This window comes from Myotis nattereri (assembly GCF_964212035.1).
Source record: "Myotis nattereri genome assembly, chromosome: 15".
Taxonomy (NCBI): Eukaryota; Metazoa; Chordata; class Mammalia; order Chiroptera; family Vespertilionidae; genus Myotis; species Myotis nattereri.
The window spans coordinates 48,664,789-48,689,051 of NC_138090.1; the positions used below are offsets into that span (position 1 = coordinate 48,664,789).

Consider the following 24,263-nt stretch of genomic DNA (forward strand, 5'->3'; position numbering starts at 1 on the left):
ATGGCCTCCTGCCCCTCCAGCCTCCGAGTGGGAGGGAGCCGGCCCCGAAGTCGGGGTCCCAGGCTGATATCTCAGCGCCAGATTCTGAGTCCCGGCCTCCCCCCCCCCCATCCCCCCCTCCCCCGCGCCCCTCCTCCCGTTTTATCTGCGGCCCCTCACTCTCTCGCCCCGGGAGGAAGGCAGGGGCTGGGAGCTGGGCTGGGGGGCAGCCCCCGGCCCCCGCCCCGGCAGGAGGAGGGGTCCCCAGGGAGGCCGAGGGGGGGACTGTGGCTCTCCCGGCAGGGCAGACGGGGACTGCATATTAATCGCATCCCGAGTGAGTGTGTGTGTGCGAGAGCGGAGCGAGCGTGCGGGTCCCTCCCGCTCCGGCTGCTCCGAGCCGCGGCCGCCACCCTCGCCCGCCCGCCGCCCGCAGCCTCCCTCGGCCCCGGCCCCGGCCCGGCCCCCGCTGGGGGGTGGGGGGTCGGCCTGGGTGGGTCCGCCCGGCCCCCAGGGGTCTCTCGTGCAGCGGCTCTCCGCCGGGTGAGCATCGGTGGGTCCGGGAGTCGGGCTGGGCTGGTGGAGGGGGGGTGTGTCTGCAAGGGCTGCGGCGGCGGGAGGGGGGAGGGCGGGAGGGAGGGTCCGTTTGTCTGTCTGTCTGTGCCGACCCTGAGCCGCCTGCGTGGGTGTCGTGGGCCCCCCCGACCCCCGTTTCCTCCCAGCAGCCCCCAAACCCGAATGGATGGTGTGTACCTGGGCTCGGTGCCTCCCGCCTGCGTCCGGCCGGGCGTCTGGCGTTCCCGGCCGCCTGTGTCCCGCTGTCTGTCGCACAGCCCCTGACGGCAGCGGCGGCCGGACCCCGGGGTGTGTGTGTGTGTGTGCGTGTGTGTGTGCGTGTGTGTGTGTGCGCGCGCGTGTGGAAGGGAATCCCAGGGAGGTGAGGCTGTGTGTGTGCGCTCCTGCCCGGGTTTCAGAGTCGGGGCGCCAGGGGGCGGGGGTCTGGAGGCGGCCGAGCGGAGAAGGGCAAGCGGTGCCCCGCAGACACGCAGCCTCCCGCCCCTCGCGCCGACACACACGCCGGCCGCGGGCTCCAGAGGTGACCCAGACAGACAGACAGACAGACAGACAGACAGACACAGACGCTGAGGTGGGGGGGGGGGGGCGCCGAGGGCACAAAGGAGGGGGGCGCGGATGAGCCAAGGAGAGGCGGGACTGGACACATGGACAGGGGGGAGGAGCCGGCGCTGAGGCCGCGGAGGGGGGCACCCCCGGTGGGCGGAGGAGGGGGGATCCCCACGGGGTCCGGGCGGCGAGAGGACACCCCGACAGCCTCCGCAATGTCCGGGGCCCAACTTCCAGCGCAACATGTGTAGCGGCGGCGTCCTCGCCTAGGCGCCCGGTCGGGGTGGCCGCAACCTTGGGGGACAGACAGGGCAGGACGGACCTGGGAAGAGCGAGAGCCGAGCCAGGGACGAGCCGAGGTGCCCGCCGCCCGCCGCCCGCCGCCGCCGCCGCCCCGGGGCCTGCCCCCCGCGGCGCCCGAGCCCTCCGCGGAATCTGCGGGTCGCTGGACTCCGGGTTCCGGTCTTAGCCCCCCGCATTCCCCCCCCGACAGAACAGGGTCATGAAAAGGTAAGTCCGGGGGTCGGGGATGCAGCGGGGGGGGGGGACGGGGACCCCCAGATCTAGGGCAGGGAAAGTTGGCCTCGGGCCTCGGGGAAGGAGGGGGTTGCTTAGCGGTCTTGGCCCCCCACCCCACCCCCAGCTCCCTTGTCCCTGGGGACTCTCCTCTGTCCCCTCTGAGTCCCTATTCCCTGGTCGCTGCCCCTCAGACTTCCTAACCCCCCCCATTTCTCTGACACTGCGCTCCCCCGCCCCAGCCCCACCTACCTGACACCCCAGAGGCTGTCCCCCGACTCCCCATCTCCCCTTCCCTCCGCACACCCTGTCCGCATCCCTCTCCCCCTTCGCCGGCCTGGCCCTCTCTCCGCCTGCTCTCCCCTCCCTTCTCAGAGCTATGAGTCTGCTATTAATACCCCTGCCAAGGACCTTGAGGGCGTCCAGGCCCGCACCCCTCGCCTCAGGCTGGCACCCCCCCCTCAGGGTTCCAGAGGACCCTCCCAGCCTCTGGGCACGGGGCGGGGAGGGGAGAGAAGGGTGCTGTAGGTGCGGGAACGGGGAGGCAAGCCGTCTGCAGCACGACGCGCGGGGAGGGCGGGCTGTTGATCCAAGTGGCCTCTCCTGTCTTCTGTGATGGATTTTGGGGAGGGGGGTGGGGGGGGGGTAGGGGCGCCCCAGGAATCTCTGGCACCCTCCTCCTCCTCCTCCTCGGCTGGGGGTCAGGCTATGCTGTATACAGGATGAGCTGGGCAACTGGGGAGCCTGGAGCTGGGGGTGCCCGGGATGTGGGGACTGATAGGATTTGAGACAAAAGGGGGTCCCTAAGGCAGGAGGGGGCTCTGGGCCTGGACGCCTGGTTCCTGGGCACGGAGGAGGCTGGGCACCTGGACCCTTGAGGCCAGGCCGGAGGGAGCCGGGCCTCCTGGGTCCTGGGAATGGTCAGGGCTGAGCACCCGCACTCCTGGGTGCTGGCAGGAGGGAGCCCAGGCCAGGACTCCGGAGCCTGTTGGAGAAGTTAGAGGGGAGGGCTTCTGGTCTGAGGGGGGAGGGGGCTGGCTCAGTCTCCCCCGTCCCTGACAGGGCTGTGGGCAGGGCTCTCTTTGGCCTCGTGGGGATGAAAGTGGGGCCTGAGAAGGTGGAGACTGGGGGCCCCTGGGGGCGCAGCTTCTGGGGATTGGGCCTCCAGAGTCCCCTGAGCCTGGGGATACCGCATCTCTGCCCCCGGGGCTGGGAGACTGCCCTCTGAACCCATGGGGGAGCGGACTGAGCACCAAGGCTCCTCAGAAGGGCGGGGCTGGAGCTGCCCTCCTGGGCCTCAGTGGGGAGCAGGACCCTGGGGACCCCCGAGGGCAGAGGGGGGGGGGGAGGGGTGTTGGTCTGAGAGGCAGAGGAGGGGCTGAGGGGTGAGCAGCCACCAGGAATGGAGGAGAGCGAAGTGTTAACCCCGCGGGGGCCAGGCCACAGCTGTGGGTTATTTTGGGGTGGGGGGGCGCTATTCTGAGCACTGATTGAGCCAGCTGCTCGGGGAAGGGCAGAGGAGAGGAGGGACATGGGGAGCAGGATTTGGGAGAGCCAGGCATGCTAGGAGCCCCCACCCCCCCCTTCCTGGGAGGACAGTGGCCCAGGATCTCTGGGAAGCTGGGTGAGGTGGGGGTGGGGGGCCTCTGGGCCGGGGAGGGGGCTGTGGGCCTCTCCCCCACTCCAGCTATCAGTGGGGTAGACAGGCCTGTGCTACCATGGCAACCGGACAGGAGCCTGATTGACAGCCAAGATAGAACCCTCCCCTGTCTGGACCCTCACCCCTGCAGGAAGCCCCTAGTGCCGGCTGTCATTCCTCTCTGGGAACCAGGGGTCCAGCCGCCCCCCCCCCCATGCCCGCCTCCCTCGGACCCAGAAGCCAGGAGTCTGGGCTCCTAGCCCGCCCACCCCAGGCAGCTAGCATTCAACAGGGGACACCACGGGCAGGAAGGCTCTATTTCCTCTCATTTACAAAATTGCTCTGGGCTGGGAGCCAGGGACCCCTGTCCCCCAGCTCTCCACAGCTGTGCCCCCCCCCAACCCCACCGCCACCCTGGGCCATCATTCTGTCTAGCTCTGAGAATGGGGGGAGGCGGGATAGGGGCAGGATTAAGGGGACAATTGTGGGCTGGGGGCTGCGGAGCTGGGTGAGGGGTGAAGTCAGGCATCCTAAGGAGAGAATGCCCCACTAATTTTTTTTTCTCTTTCTCTTCCCCCCACACACCTGACCCCCTTTCCCTGTCTCATCTTTGTCTTCATTTTTGATCCCTCTGCCACGCGCCTTCCCTTTCATGTCTGTGCTGGGCACCTCCCTGGCGGGGGTCTTGATCTCGGCCTTGCCTCCGCTATTTCTGTCTTCCTGTTTTCTGTCTGCTCTGCCCGCCTCCTCCCTCCATCTCTGGTCCTGCCTGGTTCTCCATCACTTGTGGGTGCTCGTCCCTTGGTGGCTGTGGGGTCTCTGTCTTCCTCCGTGTCTTTTCCCGTCTTCCTCGCTCTGTCCAACTTTCTCCTCTCTCGTCTCCTCTCTCCTGCCTCCCTTCATCCATCCATCCATCCATCCCTGCCTCTCTCCTTGGCTCCCTACTATTCCCTCCCCATTTGTCACTCCGTCTTATTTCCCCACCTCATCTCCCTGCCTCGCCCTCTGAGCCCCTCTGTCCCTGACCTTCCATCTCTCTCCTTATTTCTGTCGCGCGCTCTCCGGGACTATCTCTCCATGGTTTGCATCTCTCTTCCCATCTCCCTGGCTCGCTCGCTCGCTCTCTCTCTCTGCTCCCATTTTGATCCCATCTCTGTGGGTCTGTTTCCCGTCTGTCCTGCCTCGTGATCCTCCCCATCCCTACCTTGTCTCTCTTCCCCGCCTGTCTCCCCACTCTTCCTCCGATCTCTGCACCCCTCCCTCCCTCCATCTCCCCTTCGTGCCTCTCTCTCTGTATCTCGTCTCCCTGTCTCTGTCTTCCCACCGCCGTGTCTCTCTGATTTGTGTCTTTGCTTCTGCTCCCGGTGTCTCCCCGTCTCTGTGTGCGCCCCCTCCTTGCTCCCGGTTCCCTCCTCGGCCCGGGAGCTCAGAGGCCGCCCGGCGGGGCCCGCAGGCGATGCGCGGAGCCGGTGGCCCCGGCGGCCCTCGGGGCCCCGCTAAGATGCTGCTGCTGCTGGCGCTGGCCTGCGCCAGCCCGTTCCCGGAGGAGGCGCCGGGGCCGGGCGGGGCCGCCGGGCCCGGCGGGGGCGCCGGCGGGGCGCGGCCGCTCAACGTGGCGCTCGTGTTCTCGGGCCCCGCGTACGCTCCGGAGGCGGCCCGCCTGGGCCCGGCGGTGGCGGCGGCCGTGCGCAGCCCGGGCCTGGACGTGCGGCCGGTGGCGCTGGTGCTCAACGGCTCGGACCCGCGCAGCCTCGTGCTGCAGCTCTGCGACCTGCTGTCGGGGCTGCGCGTGCACGGCGTCGTCTTCGAGGACGACTCCCGCGCGCCCGCCGTCGCGCCCATCCTCGACTTCCTCTCGGCGCAGACCTCGCTGCCCATCGTGGCCGTGCACGGCGGCGCCGCGCTCGTGCTCACGCCCAAGGTGCGCGCGCCCTGGGGGCGGGGCCAGGTGATGGGGGCGGGGCCAGATGCTAGGGGCGGGCCCAGTCGTGGGCGGGGCCTCTGGAGGGCGGGGCTTGGGGCAGGGCCCGTCCTAAGGGTCAGCTTCTGGGACCAGTCGGGGCCAGATGGTAGGGGTCAGGTCTCGGTGAGGGTGGGGCTGCCTTGGAGGGGCGTGGTCTGTAGGATGAGCGTGGGGCGCTGGGGGACAAGTGATGGAGAACCAGACCCTAGAAGTGGGGTCTGAGAGAGGCCAGTCAAGGGGCGGGTTGAGGATTCTGCAGTAGAGGTGAGTCAAGGGACGGGGCAGGACCTGGGGAAGGGGAGGGACCGGCCAGGAAGGGGCGGGACGGAACGACAAGAGACCAGCCCGACATGGCGAGATCTGAGGGAGGGGTGGGATCTGGAATCAGTGAGGGAGGAGTCACTTGGAAAGGAATGGGGTTCAGAAAGGGGTGAGGTCTAGTGAGGAGGCGGGAGCCAGGAAGGCAGGGACAGGGACCAGGAAAGACGGGTTATCGGGTACAGAGGGACAGGGAGGCTCGCCCGGCCGAGCACGGGGTCTAGAGATTTAGGTAGAAGGACGGAGCCGTCGGTGGAAGGAGGATGAGGAAGGGAGGAGCCATTAGAGAGACATGGGCTGCAGCAGGTAGAGCCTTGGAGCAAGTGAGTGGGTTTGAGGGCGTGGGCAGCCAGTGAGGGGGCAGGGCTCTCTGGTGAGAGGGGAGTCTAGGGCAGCGGTTCTCAACCTGTGGGTCGAGACCCCTTTGGCGGTCGAACGACCCTTTCACAGGGGTCGCCTAAGACCATCGGAAAACACATATATAATTACATATTGTTTTTATGATTAATCACTATGCTTTAATTATGTTCAATTTGTAACCATGAAAATACATCCTGCATATCAGATATTTACATGATGATTCATAACAGTAGCAACATTACAGTGATGAAGTAGCAACGAAAATAATTTTATGGTTGGGGGGTCGCCACAACATGAGGAACTGTATTAAAGGGTCGCGGCATTAGGAAGGTTGAGAACCGCTGCACTAGGAGGTGCAGAGAAGGGGCGGGGCCTATTCAGGTGTGGAGCCAATGTGACAGAGGATAGCGCCACCTGAGTGGGTGGAGCCTAAGTCTCCGCCCGCCCCCAGCTGTGAGGGTGGGTGGCTTTGTGACTAGATTACTATTGCATGCTGGGACTCATAGTTCTCTCCTGTCTAGAGCATTCTGGGAAAGGTCTCTGTCCACCTTGCTGCTGGTCTTTGGCCTGGAGCTGTCCACAGATTTGTGGGCAGATCACCTTCAAGGTGAACTTACAACTTCCTGGCTGCCCCCTCATGATAGACCAAGAGGTGTGGTCCCTTGTGCCTCCATTGCTGAGAAGCGTGATCTGCTCTGTTTATTGTCTCTTGGGTGCTGTGGCCCGCTCAGTGTACACCCATCCCCTTCTGGGAAATGTAGTCCCTCGGTGTGTCTTCGGATGAAGTAAAGAGTGGTCCTCCTAGCTCCATCCGTGCCCCCATTGAATGCTGGGAACGTGGTCCCCTCAGCACCCCTCCACCTGCAAAGGGCGAGGTCCTTTCAGGGTTTCATTTCGTGCTGGGAGACCTCATCCCCCCAGGACAACTGCCGTGTCCCCTGCACATATAACCACAGGCGCACACCTAGGAGTGAGTCCACTTGCTCTTCTCATGGCTTTACTGGAAGATTTATTAAAGGCTGGTCCTGTGCCAGGGATGTTTTAGGTTCTGGAGAATACCATTGTGAAGGGATATATATAGTCCCTGCTCATAGAGCTTGCATTCTAATGGGGAGACAAAGACAAAAAAGGACAGAAACAAATAATGCAATAAAATCTGTGCTGGAAGAAAGCAACAGGATATTGTAATGACTGCGATGGGGTTTCGATAGATGCCAGTCGGAGAAGGCCTCCCTGAGATGGTGACAACGCGAGGTAACAGCCAGTTTGAATAGGCATAGGTGGCCAGCGGCTACCGTGTTGGAAAGCCCCTGAAGCAGAAAGGAGCTTGATGTGTTTGAGAAAGAGCAGAGAGGTGCGGGTGCTGGGAAATGAAGTCAGAGAGGCCACGGGGCCCATCTCGTGCAGGGCCTTGCGGGCCACAGAGACGGCTTTGGCTTTGGCTGTTAAGATAGAATCGCTGGAAGCTTTTCAACCAAGAAGGGAAACAATCCAATTAATATTTTGCAAAGATCACTCTGGCTGCTGTCTGGGGAACGGACTGGAAGATCCAAGAATGGAAGCCGGGATGGGTTGGGAAGCTGTTGTCATGGTCTAAGCAAGACAGCGGTGACAGGGGGGGGGGTGTGGCAGGGGCAGTGATGGGGAGTGGACAGGGAACCCGGAAGACTTGGAGATGGCCCGGATGTGGGCATGAGGGAAAGAGAGAGAAAGGATGATTTAGCTTCCAAGCCTGGGCAGCTGGGTGAGTAAGGAAAAGACAGGGAACAGGTCGGAGGTGAGGGGAAGATCGAGAATTCTGTTTCTCACATGTTAATTTTGAGGAGCTGCTTGGAAACCCAAGGGGAGATGTTGAATAGAAAGTTTTGTGCAGAGCTCACAGGGGAGGGGGTGACTGAAGACAGGAATCACCAACACCTCCAGCGCCGGCCGTCCGACAGAACTCTCTGCAATGAAGATGGCCTGCAGCCGCTCTGTCCAAAACGGTGGCCACTAGCCATGCGTGGGTGTTGGACACGTGACACGTGGTTAGCGCTGCAGGGAACCACATTTTAGTGAAATAAAATTGGAATAGTCATAGCTGGCTAGTGGCTACCATATTGGCGAGTGCAAGAAAGAGAGTGTGTTTAAACCCATGGGTATGGATGAGATCACCAGGGAGAGGGGACATGGAAGGAAAGAGGAGACCAGGGCACTCCTGACTGAGGAAGAGCGTCCAGCAAAGGAAACAGAGACGGGGACAGGGAAATGGAAGGGCAAGTCCACTCTGCACAGCCTCTTCCAGCTGGGAGAGGCAGCACTTCCAGCACCCTCGTTGCATGCTGGGAGATGTGGTCCTTCTCAGTGTCTTCTGGGACCTGTAGTTCCCTCACTGCTGGCGTATTCCTTACGGTCACGTTACTCCTCTAACAGCTAAATCCCTCCATCTCCGTGGCTCACCCCAATAAAAGGTATTTCTTACGTAAAATCCAAACAGGTGTTCCAAGTGGTGACTTAGGGAGCCGGGCTCTTCCCTGGGACCTCTGTAATCCCCCAGGGCCGTGGTCGGCACACTGCGGCTCGCGAGCCACATGCGGCTCTTTGGCCCCTTGAGCGTGGCTCCTCCTAAGCCTTAGGAGTACCCTGGTTAAGTTAATAACCATGTACCTACCTCTGTAGTTTAAGTTTAAAACATTTGGCTCTCAAAAGAAATTTCAGTCGTTGTACTGTTGGTATTTGGCTCTGTGGACTAATGAGTGTGCCGACCTCAGATAGGGAGGAAATAAGGTGCATGGGGGAGAGTTTGAATGGATGAGCCCAGAATGAGCTCCGTCATGGGGCTGAACCTCACCCAGGTCTCGCCCTTGACCCTCCAGGAAAAGGAGACGGGTTGGAACAGCTAGTCAGTCTGTCATACTGAGAGCTGTGACCCCCCGGGCGGTGGCCGGGAGGTGTGTCCTTTTATCAGCTTCTGGGCAATGAGGTCCCCTCTCGGCCCCAGGGAGCTGTGATCCCCTGGCTGGTGGCTGAAGGCTCCTTATGGACTCCTGGGAGCTGTGGTCTCCACATCCGGAGGCCTGACACCCCCCCTCTCCCCGCAGGAGAAGGGCTCCACCTTCCTGCAGCTGGGCTCCTCCACAGAGCAGCAGCTCCAGGTCATCTTCGAGGTGCTGGAGGAGTACGACTGGACGTCCTTCGTAGCCGTGACCACACGTGCCCCTGGCCACCGCGCCTTCCTATCCTACATCGAGGTGCTGACCGATGGCAGCCTGGTGGGCTGGGAGCACCGCGGGGCGCTGACGCTGGACCCCGGGGCGGGTGAGGCCGTGCTGAGCGCCCAGCTCCGCAGCCTCAGCGCACAGATCCGCCTGCTCTTCTGTGCCCGCGAGGAGGCCGAGCCTGTGTTCCGGGCAGCCGAGGAAGCTGGCCTCACGGGGCCTGGCTACGTCTGGTTCATAGTGGGGCCCCAGCTGGCTGGAGGTGGGGGCTCCGGCGGCCCTGGAGAGCCCCTTCTTCTGCCAGGAGGCACCCCGCTGCCTGCCGGGCTGTTTGCAGTGCGCTCTGCTGGCTGGAGGGATGACCTGGCCCGGCGGGTGGCAGCTGGCGTGGCCGTCGTGGCCAGAGGTGCCCAGGCCCTGCTGCGTGACTATGGCTTCCTGCCGGAGCTCGGCCATGACTGTCGTGCCCAGAACCGGACCCATCGAGGGGAGAGTCTGCATAGGTGAGTGGGGCAGGGGTGGGAGGGGTGTGGGAAGACTCCGAGCCTGATACAGGGTCCCTGCCTGAATGCTGTCAGATGGGTCACGTCTTCTCTGAACTTCGGTTTCCTTTTCTGTAAAGGAAGGGGTGCAATTGAGTAATCGGGTTCCCTTTCTGCGGTTCAATCAGGTAATTTGGGGAAAGCACCTGAGACACAGTGAGTGTATTACTGTATTTCATCATTATAAGATGCGCATTTGTTCACAGTTTAATGTCTTTGAAATCAAGACAGTGTCTTAAAATTGATGTCTTATCATGGCTTAAGTGGAAGTGCTTCTTTCTTTATGCTACATAGAAAAATGATAGCCCTGACCGGTTTGGCTCAGTGGATAGAGCGTCAGCCTGCGGACTGAAGGGTCCCAGGTTCGATTCCAGTCAAGGGCACATGCCCAGGTTACAAGCTCCATCCCCCGTAGGGGGCACACTGGAGGCAGCTGATCAATGATTCTCTCTCATCACTGATGTTTCCATCTCGCCCTTCCTCTCTGAAATCAATAAAAAATATATATCTTTAAAAAAAGAAAAAGAAATAATGATAGCTCTAACCGGTTTGGCTCAGTGGATAGAGCGTCGGCCTGCGGACTCGAGTCCCAGGTTCGGTTCTGGTCAGAGGCATGTACCTTGGTTGCCGGCACATACCCAGGAGGGAGTGTGCAGGAGGTAGCTGATCAATGTTTCTAACTCTCTATCCCTCTCCCTTCCTCTCTGTAAAAAAATCAATAAAATATATTTTTTTTAAAAAGAAAGAAAGAATGATGCATCTTCTAGTTGATAGCATCTTAGGAAATACCCTAGTTAGAGTACAAGCTGAACTTCAGTAATAAAAAGACTCAGCAATCAATGCCCCAAACAAGATAGAAGTTTGTTCCTCTATCACTTAACGATCCAGAGATTTGGGGTCCAGGTTATCAGGAGACCCCATGGCTCCATGTGACCATTCAGGGACCCAGGCCCCTCCCACCCTGTTGCTCTGCCACCTCCTTTCTTCTCAGTCAAAGCTGGGTCGTGGGCAAGCCTGCATTGCAGGTCCTGAGAAGGGGGAAGGAGAGGAAGTGGAGAGCAAGCCGTTTCCTTTTGGACAAGTAAGGTGGAAGGGACAGGTCTGACTCCCCATTGGTGAGCACGTGGTCAAGTCACCTGGCCGGCGCTGGCTTATTGGCTTTTTTTCAGCCACGTTCATGCGCGTTGGTTAGATGTGGATCCTGATTGGCTAATGCCTGTGCCTTACCGGTTGTTAGATGTTTTGAATGTGGCTCCTGCACGCGCCGTGCCCTGGGCGAGCTGCAAAGAAGATTGGGGAATGCCGACTCCAGCTGGGTAGCTGTGCGCCCAGCGTACACGCTATTATTTTAAAACAGGAGAACGGGGTGGTGGAAAACAGCGCCTCCACCACAGGGAGCTCTTTGAGAGGGGAAATTGATAGGTTGGGGGACCGAACAGCGGCAGGAGAGGCCTACATCCTGAAACGAGCTTAGGAAGAGGCGATGGGTGAGAAAGGAAGCCGTAGGGGACAAGCATTTTGAGAACCGGTGCGCTGGGAATCAGGATCCGGGAGACAAGAGAGCGAGAAAAACATCCCTCGTTCATAAATACTTACTGAGTTCTGCCTGCTAGGAACTAGGGCTCATGCTGGGCGCTGGGAACACAGATGAAAAAAAAACCATGGACTTCTCCTCAAAGAACGCAGGGTCCTGTAGGGGCGGCAGACACGGATGGGATAATGACAGCACAGCGTGGGCTTGCAGTAATGGAGGTTAAATGGGCATCCTGGGAGCCCCGAGCAGAGCGCTGTCTCAGCCAGGACATTTTTGGTTGCAAGAAGCAGAGTCTCATTCAGACTTCCTCAGGGGAAGGGGGGTTTATCGGAAAGATAAACTCGCACAGAGACCCAGGTGTCAGGAATTGAGGCCAAGACAATCGCCACCCCACCCCCCCATCCCCTGGCTTGCCACTCCCGAAGGCTGTCCAGTTCCTTTCTTACGACCGCTTACCCGGGACTCGGCTTCCTCCCCAAACGCATCATGTCTCTCATCCTGTCCACCACCCATCCCTCCAAATGTTACAGCTCATCTCCTCCCAGGAGAGGAATTCGATTGGCCCAAATCAGCCTTCCAAACTAGGCTACGCAAGTCCTGGCTCATCCTGTGGAGACAGGGAGGTTTCCGGGAGGAGGAGATACGTGAGCTGAGACCTGAAGGATGAATTGCTCACTCACTCAATTCACTCATTCGTTCACTGACAAGCCCTTTACATAGTCGACTATGTGCCAAGCACTGCTTTTAGGCGCAAGGGTGTGTGGAGTTGAACAATGACAGCCTCACAGGGGACAAAAAAGAAAAGGAAGAAGAAAATGCCAGCAGGTGATAATTTCTCAGATGAAAATCAAACCGGTGGGCTGTGATAAGAAATGCCTAGGATGCTATTTAGGTGAGGTCATCAGGAAAGGTCTTTCTGAGCAGGAGAACTATGGAGATAAAAAATAAATAAATAAAGGCCCTGGCCGGTTTGGCTCAGTGGATAGAGCATCGGCCTGCAGATTGAAGGGTCCTGGGTTCGATTCCGGTCAGGGGCATGTACCTTGGTTGCGGGCACATCCCCAGTGGGGAGTGTGCAGGAGGCAGCTGATGGATGTTTCTCTCTCATCGATGTTTCTAACTCTCTATCCCTCTCCTTTCCTCTCTGTAAAAAAATCAATAAAATATATATATATATATTTTTTAAAATAAAGAGCTCTAGCCGGTTTGGCTCAGTGGATAGGGCATCCATCTGAGGACTGAAGGGTCCTGTGTTTAATTCCAGTCAAGGGCACGTACCTAGGTTGTAGTTAGGCCTGGGTCAGGAGGCACATCACGTGCAGGAGGCAGCCAATCACTGTGTCTCTCTCACATCGATGTTTCTCTCTGTCTCTCCCCATCCGTTCCACCCTCTCTAAAAATCAATGGAAAACTACCTTCGGGTTAACAAAAATGAAATAATAAAAAATAAAGAGAAGGAGCCAACTACTGGAAGATCTGAGTGAAAAGAAGGGAGGCCCTAACCGGTTTGTCTCAGTGGATAGAGCGTCGGCCTGCGGACTGAAAGGTCCCAGGTTCAATTCCGGTCAAGGGCATGTACCTTGGTTGCGGGCACATCCCCAGTAGGGGGCGTGCAGGAGGCAGCTGATCGATGTTTCTCTCTCATCGATGTTTCTAACTCTCTATCCTTCTCCCTTCATCTCTGTAAAATATTAATAAAAAATATATTTAAAAAAAGAAAAGGAAAGAAGGGAGGGACGCAGCAGGTGCAAAGGCCCTGGGGCCGGAATTGCCTGCTTGCAAGCCTGAAAGAAGGCCACCAAGAAAAAGGGAAAAAAAATTTAATTTTTTTAAATTTTAAAATGAGAGAGAAAAAAAAGGCCAGTGTGGCTGGAGCTTCATGGGTGGATGGCTATGACGAGCGGATGGAGAAGCACAATGGGCTCAGCTGTTAGGCCAGGTCAAGGGGTTTGGGTTTGATTCTAAAAGCAGTTGGGAGTTCACCAGGAAGAGAGAGTATTCCAGGCAGGGAAAGGCACTGGGCAAAGGCCCAGAGGGGAGAAAAACGGGCAGGTCAGTGGTACACAACAGCTCAGGGTAGATGAAGGCAGGAGAATTAGGGTTTGGGGCTGATGAGGCTGTGGAGGTAGATGAGGCTACAAGGTCCTTGAACCCCAGGTTGAGTCTTGGACATGGGGCACTAGGGGGCCATGGGTGGTTTATGAGCAAGGGAGAGATGCTGTCCATTTGGGGCATAAGGAGACCCCTTTGGGGCAGAGCGGGGAACAGACTGAAGGAGTGAGATTGGAGGCTGGAGGCCAGGCCAGAGGCTGGGCCAGGGCTTCAGGGTGGCTATGAGGATGGAGAGGAGGAGGTGGGACAGGGAGATCCCAAGGGCAGGAAGGACGGGGCTTGGGGACCGACGGCCTGGGCAGGGGGAAGGGGACCAGCTGATGATCTGGCCCAGTGACTGGGGCAATGTGACAGGCCTTCAGAGTGTAGGGTGCAGATGTGTGGGGTCCAGAGACCCTCGGGGTTCCTTCCCAGAGGAAGGGCATTTGAGCTGGGTCTTGAAGACGAAAGGATTGGTCAGGATGAGAAGGGACAGAAGAAATGTTTTCCAGGCAGAGAGCACAGCACTTGCAAAGGCCTAGAGACAGGAAACCGCTTGACATGTTTGGGGACACTCAGTGTTAGTGGAACGCAAAGTGGGTTTGGGGTAGAAATAGTTGGCTTTTTAAAATATATTTTTTATTGATTTCAGAGAGGAAGGGAGAGAGAGAGAGAGAGAGATCGATGATGAAAGAGATGGCGAAGCCAGTTTGGCTCAGTGGATAGAGCGTCGGCCTGTGGACTGAAGGGTCCCAGGTTCGGTTCCGGTCAAGGGCATGTACCTGGGTTGCGGGCATATCCCCAGTAGGAGATGTGCAGGAGGCAGCTGATCAATGTTTCTCTCTCATTGATGTTTCTAACTCTCTATCTCTCTCCCTTCCTCTCTGTAAAAAATCAATAAAATATATTAAAAAAAAAATGATGAAAGAGAATCATTGACCGGCTGCCTCCTGCATGCCCCAAACTGGGGATGGAGCCCGAAACCCAGGCACGTGCCCTGACCGGGAATTGAACCGTGACCTCCTGGTTCATAGGTCAATGCCCCACCACTGAGCCACACCAGCTGGGCGAAAGAGTTTGAGGATGGGAAGCAATCAGAGATGGCAGGGGCGGAACACTCAGGGTCTCCACCACCCCAAACCCAGGCTGAGGCTCTAGGACCCTGTGTGTGGGCGCTGGGCAGCGAGGGGAGAGTACCTGGCAGAAAAGAGGCTTATGGGAGTTTTCAACATCTTGGAGGAGATTCCACCTGGGAGCTGGGGCTGGTCCGTAGAAAGGGGACGTCTTCTGTTTTCGGCCACCACGTCCGGTCCAGGTTCCACATGCCCCCTCCCTTTCTCCTGGCCAGGTACTTCATGAATATTACCTGGGACAACCGGGACTACTCCTTCAATGAGGATGGCTTCCTGGTGAACCCCTCCCTGGTGGTCATCTCCCTCACCAGGGACAGGACCTGGGAGGTGGTGAGTTCCCGCCCTGACCGCGGCTTGGGAGAGGCCTGGACTGCTGGGTCCCCGGGGGAGAACTGGGAGCCCAGATCTAGGGGAAGGAGGGAGATGGGACCCAGACTCCTGGATCTGAGGGAGAAGGAGAAGCTGGGGAAGTCGCCCCCCCCCCCCGCCCCGGCCCAGGAAGCCTGAGTCCCCATCTCTCCGCCAAGGTGGGCAGCTGGGAGCAGCAGACGCTGCGCCTCAAGTACCCGCTGTGGTCCCGCTATGGCCGCTTCCTGCAGCCGGTGGATGACACGCAACACCTGACGGTGGCCACGCTGGAGGAGAGGCCCTTCGTCATTGTGGAGCCGGCCGACCCCATCAGCGGCACCTGCATCCGAGACTCGGTGCCCTGCCGGAGCCAGCTCAACCGCACCCACAGGTGACAGCCGGGGCCGGGAGTTCCAGCTTCAGCATCTTTCCCCTGCCCCGCCCGCTTTGGCTCAGTGGTTAGAGCGTCACCCGTGGACTGAAAGGTCTCGGGTTCGATTCCGGTCAAGGGCACGTATCTGGGTTGCAGGCTCCATCCCTGGCTCTGGTTGGGGCACGTGCAGGAGGCAACCAATTGATGTGTCTCTCACATCCATGTTTCTCTCTCGCTTTCTCTCCCTTCCACTTTCTCTAAGAATAAATAGAGCCCTAGGCGATTTGGCTCAGTGGATAGAGCATGGGCCTGTGGACCAAAGGGTCCCAGGTTCGATTTCGGTCAAGGGCAGGTACCTTGGTTGCAGGCTCCTCCCCTGCCCCACCCTCGGGTCACGTGCAGTTGGCAACCAATCGATGTGTTTCTCTTACATCCATGTTTCTCTCTCTCTTTCCTTCTCTCTTCCACTCTCTATAAAATCAATGGAAAAATATCCTCGGGTGAGGATTAACAAAAAATAAATAGAAATATCAATGGGAAAATGTCCGAGGATTAACAACAAAAAACCCTCCTCCCTTGAAACCCAGGGGTCCTGACCCAGCCCCTCCTTCCTTGGGACCCAGGACCCTCACGGCCCTCCAGCCTGGCGACCTTGGACGAGTCCCGTAACTCCTCTGAGCCTCAGTTTACCCCGAGAGCGCTAACCCGAGTTTTAGCGGCTGCTTGCCCCTCCCTCCCTTAAGACGAGCGGCCCCCAGGGTCCCCAAGCCTGCTGTTCCCCGCAGCCCTCCGCCGGACGCCCCCCGCCCGGAAAAGCGGTGTTGCAAGGGCTTCTGCATCGACATTCTGAAGCGGCTGGCGCAGACCATCGGCTTCAGCTACGACCTCTACCTGGTCACGAACGGCAAGCACGGGAAGAAGATCGACGGCGTCTGGAACGGCATGATCGGGGAGGTGAGGCGCATGGACAGGGCGCGGAGGGGCGGACAGGGACTGCGCGGGGCGGTGCGAGGATAGGACCTAGGAGGGGGCCCCAGGGGGCGGGGCCCCCGGGGGGGGGGCGGGCTCTAGGGCTGAAGGATTGGACTAAGGGAATGCCCAGATGTGAAGGGGCGGGGCCACCAGAAGGACCCGCTTTGGTGGGGGCGGGGCCAGGAGAAGGTGCCTTGGGACGGGGGCGGGGCCAGGGCTGAAGGACTGGACTAAACCAAGGGAACGCCCAAATGTGAAGGGGCGGGGCCACCAGAAGGACCTGCCTTGGTGGGGGCGGGGCCAGGAGAAGGTGCCTTGGGACGGGGGCGGGGCCAGGGCTGAAGGACTGGACTAAACCAAGGGAACGCCCAAATGTGAAGGGGCGGGGCCACCAGAAGGACCTGCCTTGGTGGGGGCGGGGCCAGGAGAAGGTGCCTTGGGGTGGGGCCAGGAGAAGGTACCTTGGGGCGGGGGCGAGGCCAGGGCCAGGAAAAGGTGCCTTGGGGCGGGGCGGGGGCGGGGCGAGAAGAAGGGACCTTGGGGAGGGGGCGGGGCCAAGAGAAGGTACCTTGGGGCGGGTCGGGGGCGGGGCCAGGAGAAGGGACCTTGGGGCGGGGGCGGGAGGGGGCGGGGCTTGGAAGGTGGCCCTCCTAGAAGGGGCGGGACCTGGGGGATGGAGCCCAAAACCTAATTGCAGGAGCAGGATGCGGTCAGTCACCTCTTCCCACCCCTGTTCCCAGGCTCGCACCTCCACCTTCCCTGCCCCGCTCGGCGTCCCCCTCCCCCCCGCACCCACCCACCCACCCAGCCTCTCTCCTGCGCTGTCACTGGCCTCCTCCCGGGGCCGGTATTACCCGCCTCGCGCGTCTATCTGCCCGAGCCAGCGGGGCGCCCTCACCCCTCCGCGCCCTCACCCCAGGTGTTCTACCAGCGCGCCGACATGGCCATCGGCTCCCTCACCATAAACGAGGAGCGCTCCGAGATCGTGGACTTCTCCGTCCCCTTCGTGGAGACGGGCATCAGCGTGATGGTGGCGCGCAGCAACGGCACCGTGTCCCCCTCGGCCTTCCTCGGTGAGCGGGGGCCCTGGGGCGCCAGGCTGGGGCCGCTGCGTGCCCAGTCCCATCTGGTATTGCCGGGACTCGCGGTGACGCCGTCAAGTGGCTTCATTTCTGAGCCTGTTTCCAGATCTGTAATATGGGGGAAGTCATGTCCACTACCAGAAGCATTTTGACCATGAAGCTAATAATGAGCTTCGGGAGCCTTCTCTCGCACAGCCTCCTCAAGGCCCTGGGCCTGGTTTTGTAGTCATGATTTTGTATTTTTTTTAAAAAATATGTATTTTTATTGATTTCAGAGAAGAAGGGAGAGGGAGAGAGAGAAACATCAATGATAAGAGAAAATCATTGATTGGCTGCCTCCTGCACGCCCCCTACAACTCAGGCGTGTGGCCTGACCTGGAATGGAACCATGACCTCCTGTTTATAGATCATGGTTCAACCAGTGAGCCTCCCTGGTCAGGCTGTATTCTTTTTTTCTTACAGAGAACCCTCCAAATTGTATGAGCTTCAGGCCCCACAAAATCCAAGTCCCCCCAGTATATACATATGAGATGAGGAAGAGATTAGCATGGTACCGGCACAGGGTCGGTGCCCAATTCACCCACCAGACAGTGTTTTTTGAGCACCTCTGAGCTGTACACAAATCCCCGCCCTCTAAGAGCTCTTGGCCTCCTGGGGGAGACAAAATAAATTCTTAAAGGGGTCCAGGGACAAAATCACTTAACATGGTGGGTGACCAATACCACAAGAAATTAAGTTGGGGGTCGGGGAGAGAAGGGAAGGAATGGTATTGGTGCTGCGGTGGTCGGGCAGGAAGGCCCCTTTGCGGAGGCGACTCAGTCCTGTGTAGATCTGCCGGGAAAAGCATTGTAGGCAGAGGGAACAGCAAGGACAAAGGTGGCGATGTGCATGGAGTATCTGCGAGATAGCGGGAGGCCTGTGTGACCGGAGGAACGGAGCGAGTGAGAGGGGTGGGCAGTGGGCGTGGCAGGAAGACCGGGTGTTCCTCTTACTGAAATGGCAAGGGTTTTAACCGCGGGTGCGGGCTGTGGGAGAAAAATGGCAGCGAGGGTGAGACAAGGAGACAGTGTGAGATGGGCTGGGAAGCTGACACCCCGGTGAGTTGGGCTTTGAGCTGGATGGGAACAGGATAGAGAGCTCATTTCCTCAGCCAGGGGAAATAGAAGGAAAAGTCTTGTCATTTCCCACTTGCTGTCTGAGTCGCAGCAAAGCTCCTGGCGGGGGAGGTGCTGGGAGAAGGGACAGCTTTCTGCGTGTTTTGTTCCTGGTATTTTCCCCAGCGATGTCTCTCGTGGCTTCCTCTGGGCACCGAGGTCTGCCGGGCATCTTGAGATGCACCACGTGGGCCCCGCTCTCAGCAGGGGAGTGACAGGGTCGTAGGCATGACCCACCATGCTGCCCAGTGGAGATGACAGGCGTGTCCCCAGATGCTGCAGGAACAGTCTGGGGTGGCGACTCTGCCTTGACAGGGGCAGGCCTGGCCGCTTGCACTCGGCCCAGGGAGATCAAAGCAGCCGGTACGAATCTCAGGGGAAGGGCTTGTTGTCAGTGAACTCCCAGAGGCCGGGTGAGGAGGGGGCACAGGATCCGGATGGGAGGGGAGCTGTGGAGACCGAGGCAGAGAGGGTGTGGCTAACTGTGAGGTCTGGGTGGGTGAAGCAGTGGGTTCTCTGGAGAGGAGGGCGGAAGCAAGGCTGAGAGTGGGGCTTTGTCCTGGCATGCTAGGGAGCCACGGAGGACTGTGAGCTGGGGAGGGGTCAGGTCACCTCTCAGTGTAGAAAGAGCCTCCAGGGCCATGGAAGTGGGGGGACAGGCTTGAAGGGAGAGACTGGGGAGGTGGCCCAGGAGAGGGGGCAAGGCCTGATCCAGGAGTGGGGACGGGAGGATGGGGCTGGGGACTGATAGGCTGTGGCTGGTGAGGGAGAGAAAGGGAGAGAGAGAGGATGTAAACAGGGGGTTGGTTTGTGACCGAATGGAGGGTGGGACTCCCAGGATGGGGAACCTGGGAGCTGGTGCCAGGGTGTGGGGCATGAATGGCCTGGGGGTGGCGGGGGAGCAGGATGGCCAGGGGAGATGGAGACTCCGGTTGGGGCTCTGGAGTCATATTTCGAAGAGGGTTCCTATTTGGTGCCTGAGACCACAGGAATGGTTGAGATGGCCGTCTTTGAGAGAGACTGGCTCTCAGGGGCCTGTGTGGCCAGCAAAGCTGTTCCCGAGATGGGAAGGGCCTCCAGGGCCATGGAAAGGGGGAGGGGAGGACAGGGCCAGATCTGGGCTGCACCTGCGTCACGTGTCTGTGGTCCCCCAATCTTCAGCTTGGCTGAGCCATGACCACCCCCACCCCTTGTCCCCAGAGCCCTACAGCCCCGCTGTGTGGGTGATGATGTTCGTCATGTGCCTCACCGTGGTCGCTGTCACTGTTTTCATCTTCGAGTACCTCAGTCCTGTGGGTTACAACCGCAGCCTGGCTACCGGCAAGCGTGAGTCCCCTTCCTCCATCACCCTACCTCCGAGCACCTGGACCACAGAGAGAACTACATTTCCCAGCGGGCATTGCGGTAGAGCGATGGCCCCTTGAGGTGGCAGAGGCCTCAGGGGCCACTGGGAATTGTAGTTCTTTCTGCTCCCTCATGGAGCCAAAGGGATTTGGGGTCCATGTCCCCCCCTCCCCCCTCCTGGCCCCCTGCAGGCCCTGGTGGCTCAACCTTCACCATTGGAAAATCCATCTGGCTGCTCTGGGCCCTGGTGTTCAATAACTCAGTGCCTGTGGAGAACCCCCGGGGCACTACCAGCAAAATCATGGTGCTGGTGTGGGCCTTCTTCGCCGTCATCTTCCTCGCCAGCTACACAGCCAACCTGGCCGCCTTCATGATCCAGGAGGAGTACGTGGACACCGTGTCTGGGCTCAGTGACCGGAAGGTGTGTGTGTGTGTGTTTGGGGAGCGGGGAGTTGGCTGGGGTCGGAGGTCACAGAACTTGTCACGTGGTTGGGCAGAGGGGGATTCCTGGGGGGGGGGGGGGGGGGCGCGGTTCTCCTCCCAGAAAGAGGTCCAAAATGGTAGAGTTCTGGAGCCCCGCAATGAACTGTTTAAATATTCCCAGGGGAAGAGTGCTGCCAAATGTTCCAGGGGCAGAAGTGCCCAATGGGATAGTCTAGACTACTGTTCCCCTCAAACTCTGATGAAGAACTAATTGTTGAAATTTCTAACCCAGTGGAGACCAGTGCCTTTATGAAATACAATCGAAATGCATTACTAGAAAAGTGAAATTTAAAAATGGAGCCATGCAGAGTTAAATTGCTCTAAACGCTGACTCTCGATTTCTGTACTTGCCGCATCGGGGGTCACTGTTCACTGGGTGTCAGGACCCCTTAGAACAGCGGTTCTCAACCTGTGGGTCGCGACCCCTTTGGGGGTCGAACGACCCTTTCACAGGGGTCGCCTAAGACCATCGGAAAACACATATATAATTACATATTGTTTTTGTGATGAATCACTATGCTTTCATTATGTTCAATTTGCAACAATGAAATTGGGGGTCACCACAACATGAGGAACTGTATTAAAGGGTCGCGGCATTAGGAAGGTTGAGAAACGCTGCCTTAGAAGGTTGAGCAATCCATTCAATGGATGGCCACCAGCAATTTGTTTAATGCAATTGAATAGAAGAGAAAATACATCTGACTGCATCTTACGAAATAAGGATGAGTATGGCTTAGGAAATGTTTGTCTAGTCACATACACACTTGACCCTGAGCCAGCACACACCTGTCTGGCTATGTCTGTTGCTAAAACAGTGAACTATGTCTGAACAGATCGGTAATAACAGCTGCCCGGCTCCCCTCCTCCCCGTGCCAGCCCCTGCCCCTGGGACTTCCCATGGACCCCGCAAGTTAAGGGTTAATGCCTGCATATCAGGGACCTCTGGGGCCCTTCTTGAAACTCTGCAGCCAGTGTCTTTTTTGACTGGACCATGACCAGGCCCTGCTGGGTGTTAAGTATTTTAATATTACTGACTATGTGTATATGTAATTCGTGCACGGGTGGGGTCCCTAGGCCTGGCCAGCGATCAGGGCCGGCTGGGGCCTTCCTTCCCCTGCAGGCTCCTGGCTGGGGTCTGCCACCCCGGGGGGAGGGACCGTGGGAGGTTGGCCAGCCACGGGGAGGGGCCAGGGGAGGTTGGCCAGCTGCGGATGTTGGCTGTGAGAGCGCACTGACAACCACCGGGCAGCTCCTGCATTGAGCATCTGCCCCCTTGTGGTCAGTGTGTGTCATAGCAACCGGTCATTCTGGTTGTTCTCGCATTCCAGTCGCGTAGGCCCGTGGTCGGCAAACCGTGGCTCGCGAGTCACATGCGGCTCTTGGGCCCCTTGAGTGTGGCTCTTCCACAAAATACCACGTGCGGGCGCACGTACAGTGCGACGGAAATTTCATGGCCCATGCGCAGAAGTCGGTTTTCGGCCTGGGCGAGTCTATTTTGAAGAAGTACTGTTGATATTTGGCTCTGTTCACTGATGAGTTTGCCGACCACTGGCTTAGGCTTTTATATATAAAGATAGGTATCGGTATAGGTATAGGTATAGGTATAGGTATAGGTATAGGTATAGGAATAGGTATAGGTATAGGAATAGGTATAGGTATAGGTATAGGTATAGGTATAGGTATAGGTATAGGTATAGGTATAGGAATAGGTATAGGTATAGGAATAGGTATAGGTATAGGTATAGGAATAGGTATAGGTATAGGAATAGGTATAGGTATAGGAATAGGTATAGGTATAGGTTTAGGTATAGGTATAGGTTTAGGTATAGGTATAGGTATAGGTTTAGGTTTAGGTATAGGTTTAGGTTTAGGTATAGGTATAGGTATAGGTATATACCTGCAAATGTATAGATATCTGTGGGTGGGCAGTAGTGTTTCCTGCTATAGGCCACTGTGAGCAAGTTTGAGGAACACTTTTGCATTGGGGTGGACATCTGGATGCAGTACATCCTCACCCCGACGGCCCGAAGGGGGCGCCCTAGTAACTCTTCATTCTGCCCTAGTTCCAGCGGCCCCAGGAGCAGTACCCGCCCCTGAAGTTCGGGACGGTGCCCAACGGGTCCACGGAGAAGAACATCCGCAGCAACTACCCCGACATGCACAGCTACATGGTGCGCTACAACCAGCCCCGCGTGGAGGAAGCGCTCACGCATCTCAAGGCAGGGTCAGCGCAGACTCGAGCGGGAGGGGGCGGGGTGGGGCCGGGCGCCCTGCGGATGCTTGGAGATGGTGAGGGGTGAGGGGTGATTTATTGGCATTAGAGGTCAATGCGGGGTGGGTCAGCTTGGAGGGCAGAGGGCACTGAGAGTGGGAGTGAACTCCCAGAAATAGGGTCCTTGTGATGGTTTTCGGGGATCCGGTTCAAATCCTGGATTTGTCTCTTCTTGGCTGTGTGTCCTTGGGCAAGTCACTCAACCTCTCTGAGCCTCAGTTTCCTCCCCTGTAAAATGAGGATAACAGGAGGACCTACCTCGTAAGGTTGTTATAAGAACTACTGTAGTTATTATCATTAATTAACATATTATTTTGTTATTATCGTTAGTTAATCCATGCAAAACCGAGCAGAGCCTGGCGTGCTGTAGGTGTTTGCTGCTATCGTCATCATCATTATCATCATCAGAACTAAACTCAATGGAATGAATATTTGTATTATTATTTTGTAAATTTATTTATTTTAACTTCAGTTTCCCCCCCAAAAAAATAGGAGTAACATTAAGTTCTGGCCCCAGAGTACAGTCCAGGTTGAGCACAGTAACTCTCTCCCTGCCCCTCCTTTACTTAGTCACTCAGCATGCATTTTCTTTCTTAGCCCCTATTCTACACCAGGCAGTGGACAATTAGGCCACAGTTCCTGCCCTCCGGGAGCTTAGGGTCTAGATCAGTGACGGCGAACCTTTTGAGCTCGGCGTGTCAGCATTTTGAAAAACCCTAACTTAACTCTGGTGCCGTGTCACATATAGAAATTTTTTGATCTCTGCAACCATAGCAAAACAAAGACTTATATTCTTGATATTTGTTTTATATATTTAAATGCCATTTAACAAAGAAAAATCAACCCAAAAAATGAGTTCGCGTGTCACCTCTGACACGCGTGTCATAGGTTCGCCATCACTGGTCTAGAAGTAGGAAATGAACCATAAACATGGAAGCAGAAAAATCAGCAAGGTGGTTTTAGAAAGTCATGGTAAGCTGGAGCATGACTGAGCTGGGATATGGTCACCAGAGTGTTCAGGGTGGGCCTCTCGGAGGAGGTGACTTGAGCAGAGAGAGTCCTGAAGGAAGTGAGGGAGCTAGGCAGAGGGAACAGGGCGTTTCAAGGGGCCGAGCCGGGAGTGGCCTTGGCTTTTTGGAGGATCAGCAAACGGCTAACATGGCTGAATTATGGAGAGCTAAGGTTAGAGGGCAGATGAGAGGAAGACATGGGGTGTGACCCCCTGAGTCAGAGGTCATGGTTGTGTTTTATTCAAAGGGCAGTGAGAAGCCATGGGGAGGGGGACTTTGAAGAGAGGTGTGATTTGATTTGTCTGTAAATGCCCCCTCTGGCTGCCATGTGGAGAATGGATGGAGGGGGGGCCTCGGGGGGGCCTCAGTGGGACCAGTGGGACCAGCTATCATGTCTTTTAGAGCAGCGGACGCCATCCTTTTGGACCTCACGGACCACCGGTTGGCGACCGCTGGTCTAGAGCACCTTTCCCCAAGGCCCACCCTCTGCTCACCCCCCAGCAGCCACTCCTAACCAGATCCTATTTACTCCTGTTTTGATGAGAATTGCTGGGCTGCAAGATAAGAAACCCGATCAGTTTGGTCTCTGTAAAGTGAATGGGTTTGCGTACAGATCCAGCAGCGTCTCTTAGCACTAGTTGCAGAAAGTGAAGCCGGCCGGCGTGGCTCCGTGGTTGAGCGTCCACCTATGAACCAGGAGATCACAGTTCGATTCCCAGTCAGGCACCTGCTCCATCCCCAGGGAGGGGCGTGCAGGAGGCAACAGGTTGATGATTCTCTCTCATTATTGATGTTTCTCTCTCTCCCTCTCTGAAATCAATAATATATATT

At 57.8% G+C, this 24,263-nt stretch overlaps 1 protein-coding gene across 1 annotated transcript in view; it reads left to right on the forward strand.

The window, feature by feature from the left end:
- Positions 1-4,712: 4,712 nt before the first annotated feature.
- The window catches only part of GRIN2D (glutamate ionotropic receptor NMDA type subunit 2D), a gene marked incomplete at its 5' end in the record, with an annotated part of 39,617 nt that continues 20,066 nt past the window's right edge, over positions 4,713-24,263 (forward strand). The window contains 9 exons of the mRNA XM_081107661.1: positions 4,713-5,177; positions 8,978-9,597; positions 14,610-14,724; positions 14,922-15,133; positions 15,901-16,069; positions 17,007-17,160; positions 19,524-19,649; positions 19,859-20,088; positions 22,214-22,374. Of these exons, the coding sequence (XP_080963787.1) occupies positions 4,713-5,177; positions 8,978-9,597; positions 14,610-14,724; positions 14,922-15,133; positions 15,901-16,069; positions 17,007-17,160; positions 19,524-19,649; positions 19,859-20,088; positions 22,214-22,374 (2,252 nt within the window). The remainder of the gene's footprint in view (positions 5,178-8,977; positions 9,598-14,609; positions 14,725-14,921; positions 15,134-15,900; positions 16,070-17,006; positions 17,161-19,523; positions 19,650-19,858; positions 20,089-22,213; positions 22,375-24,263) is intronic.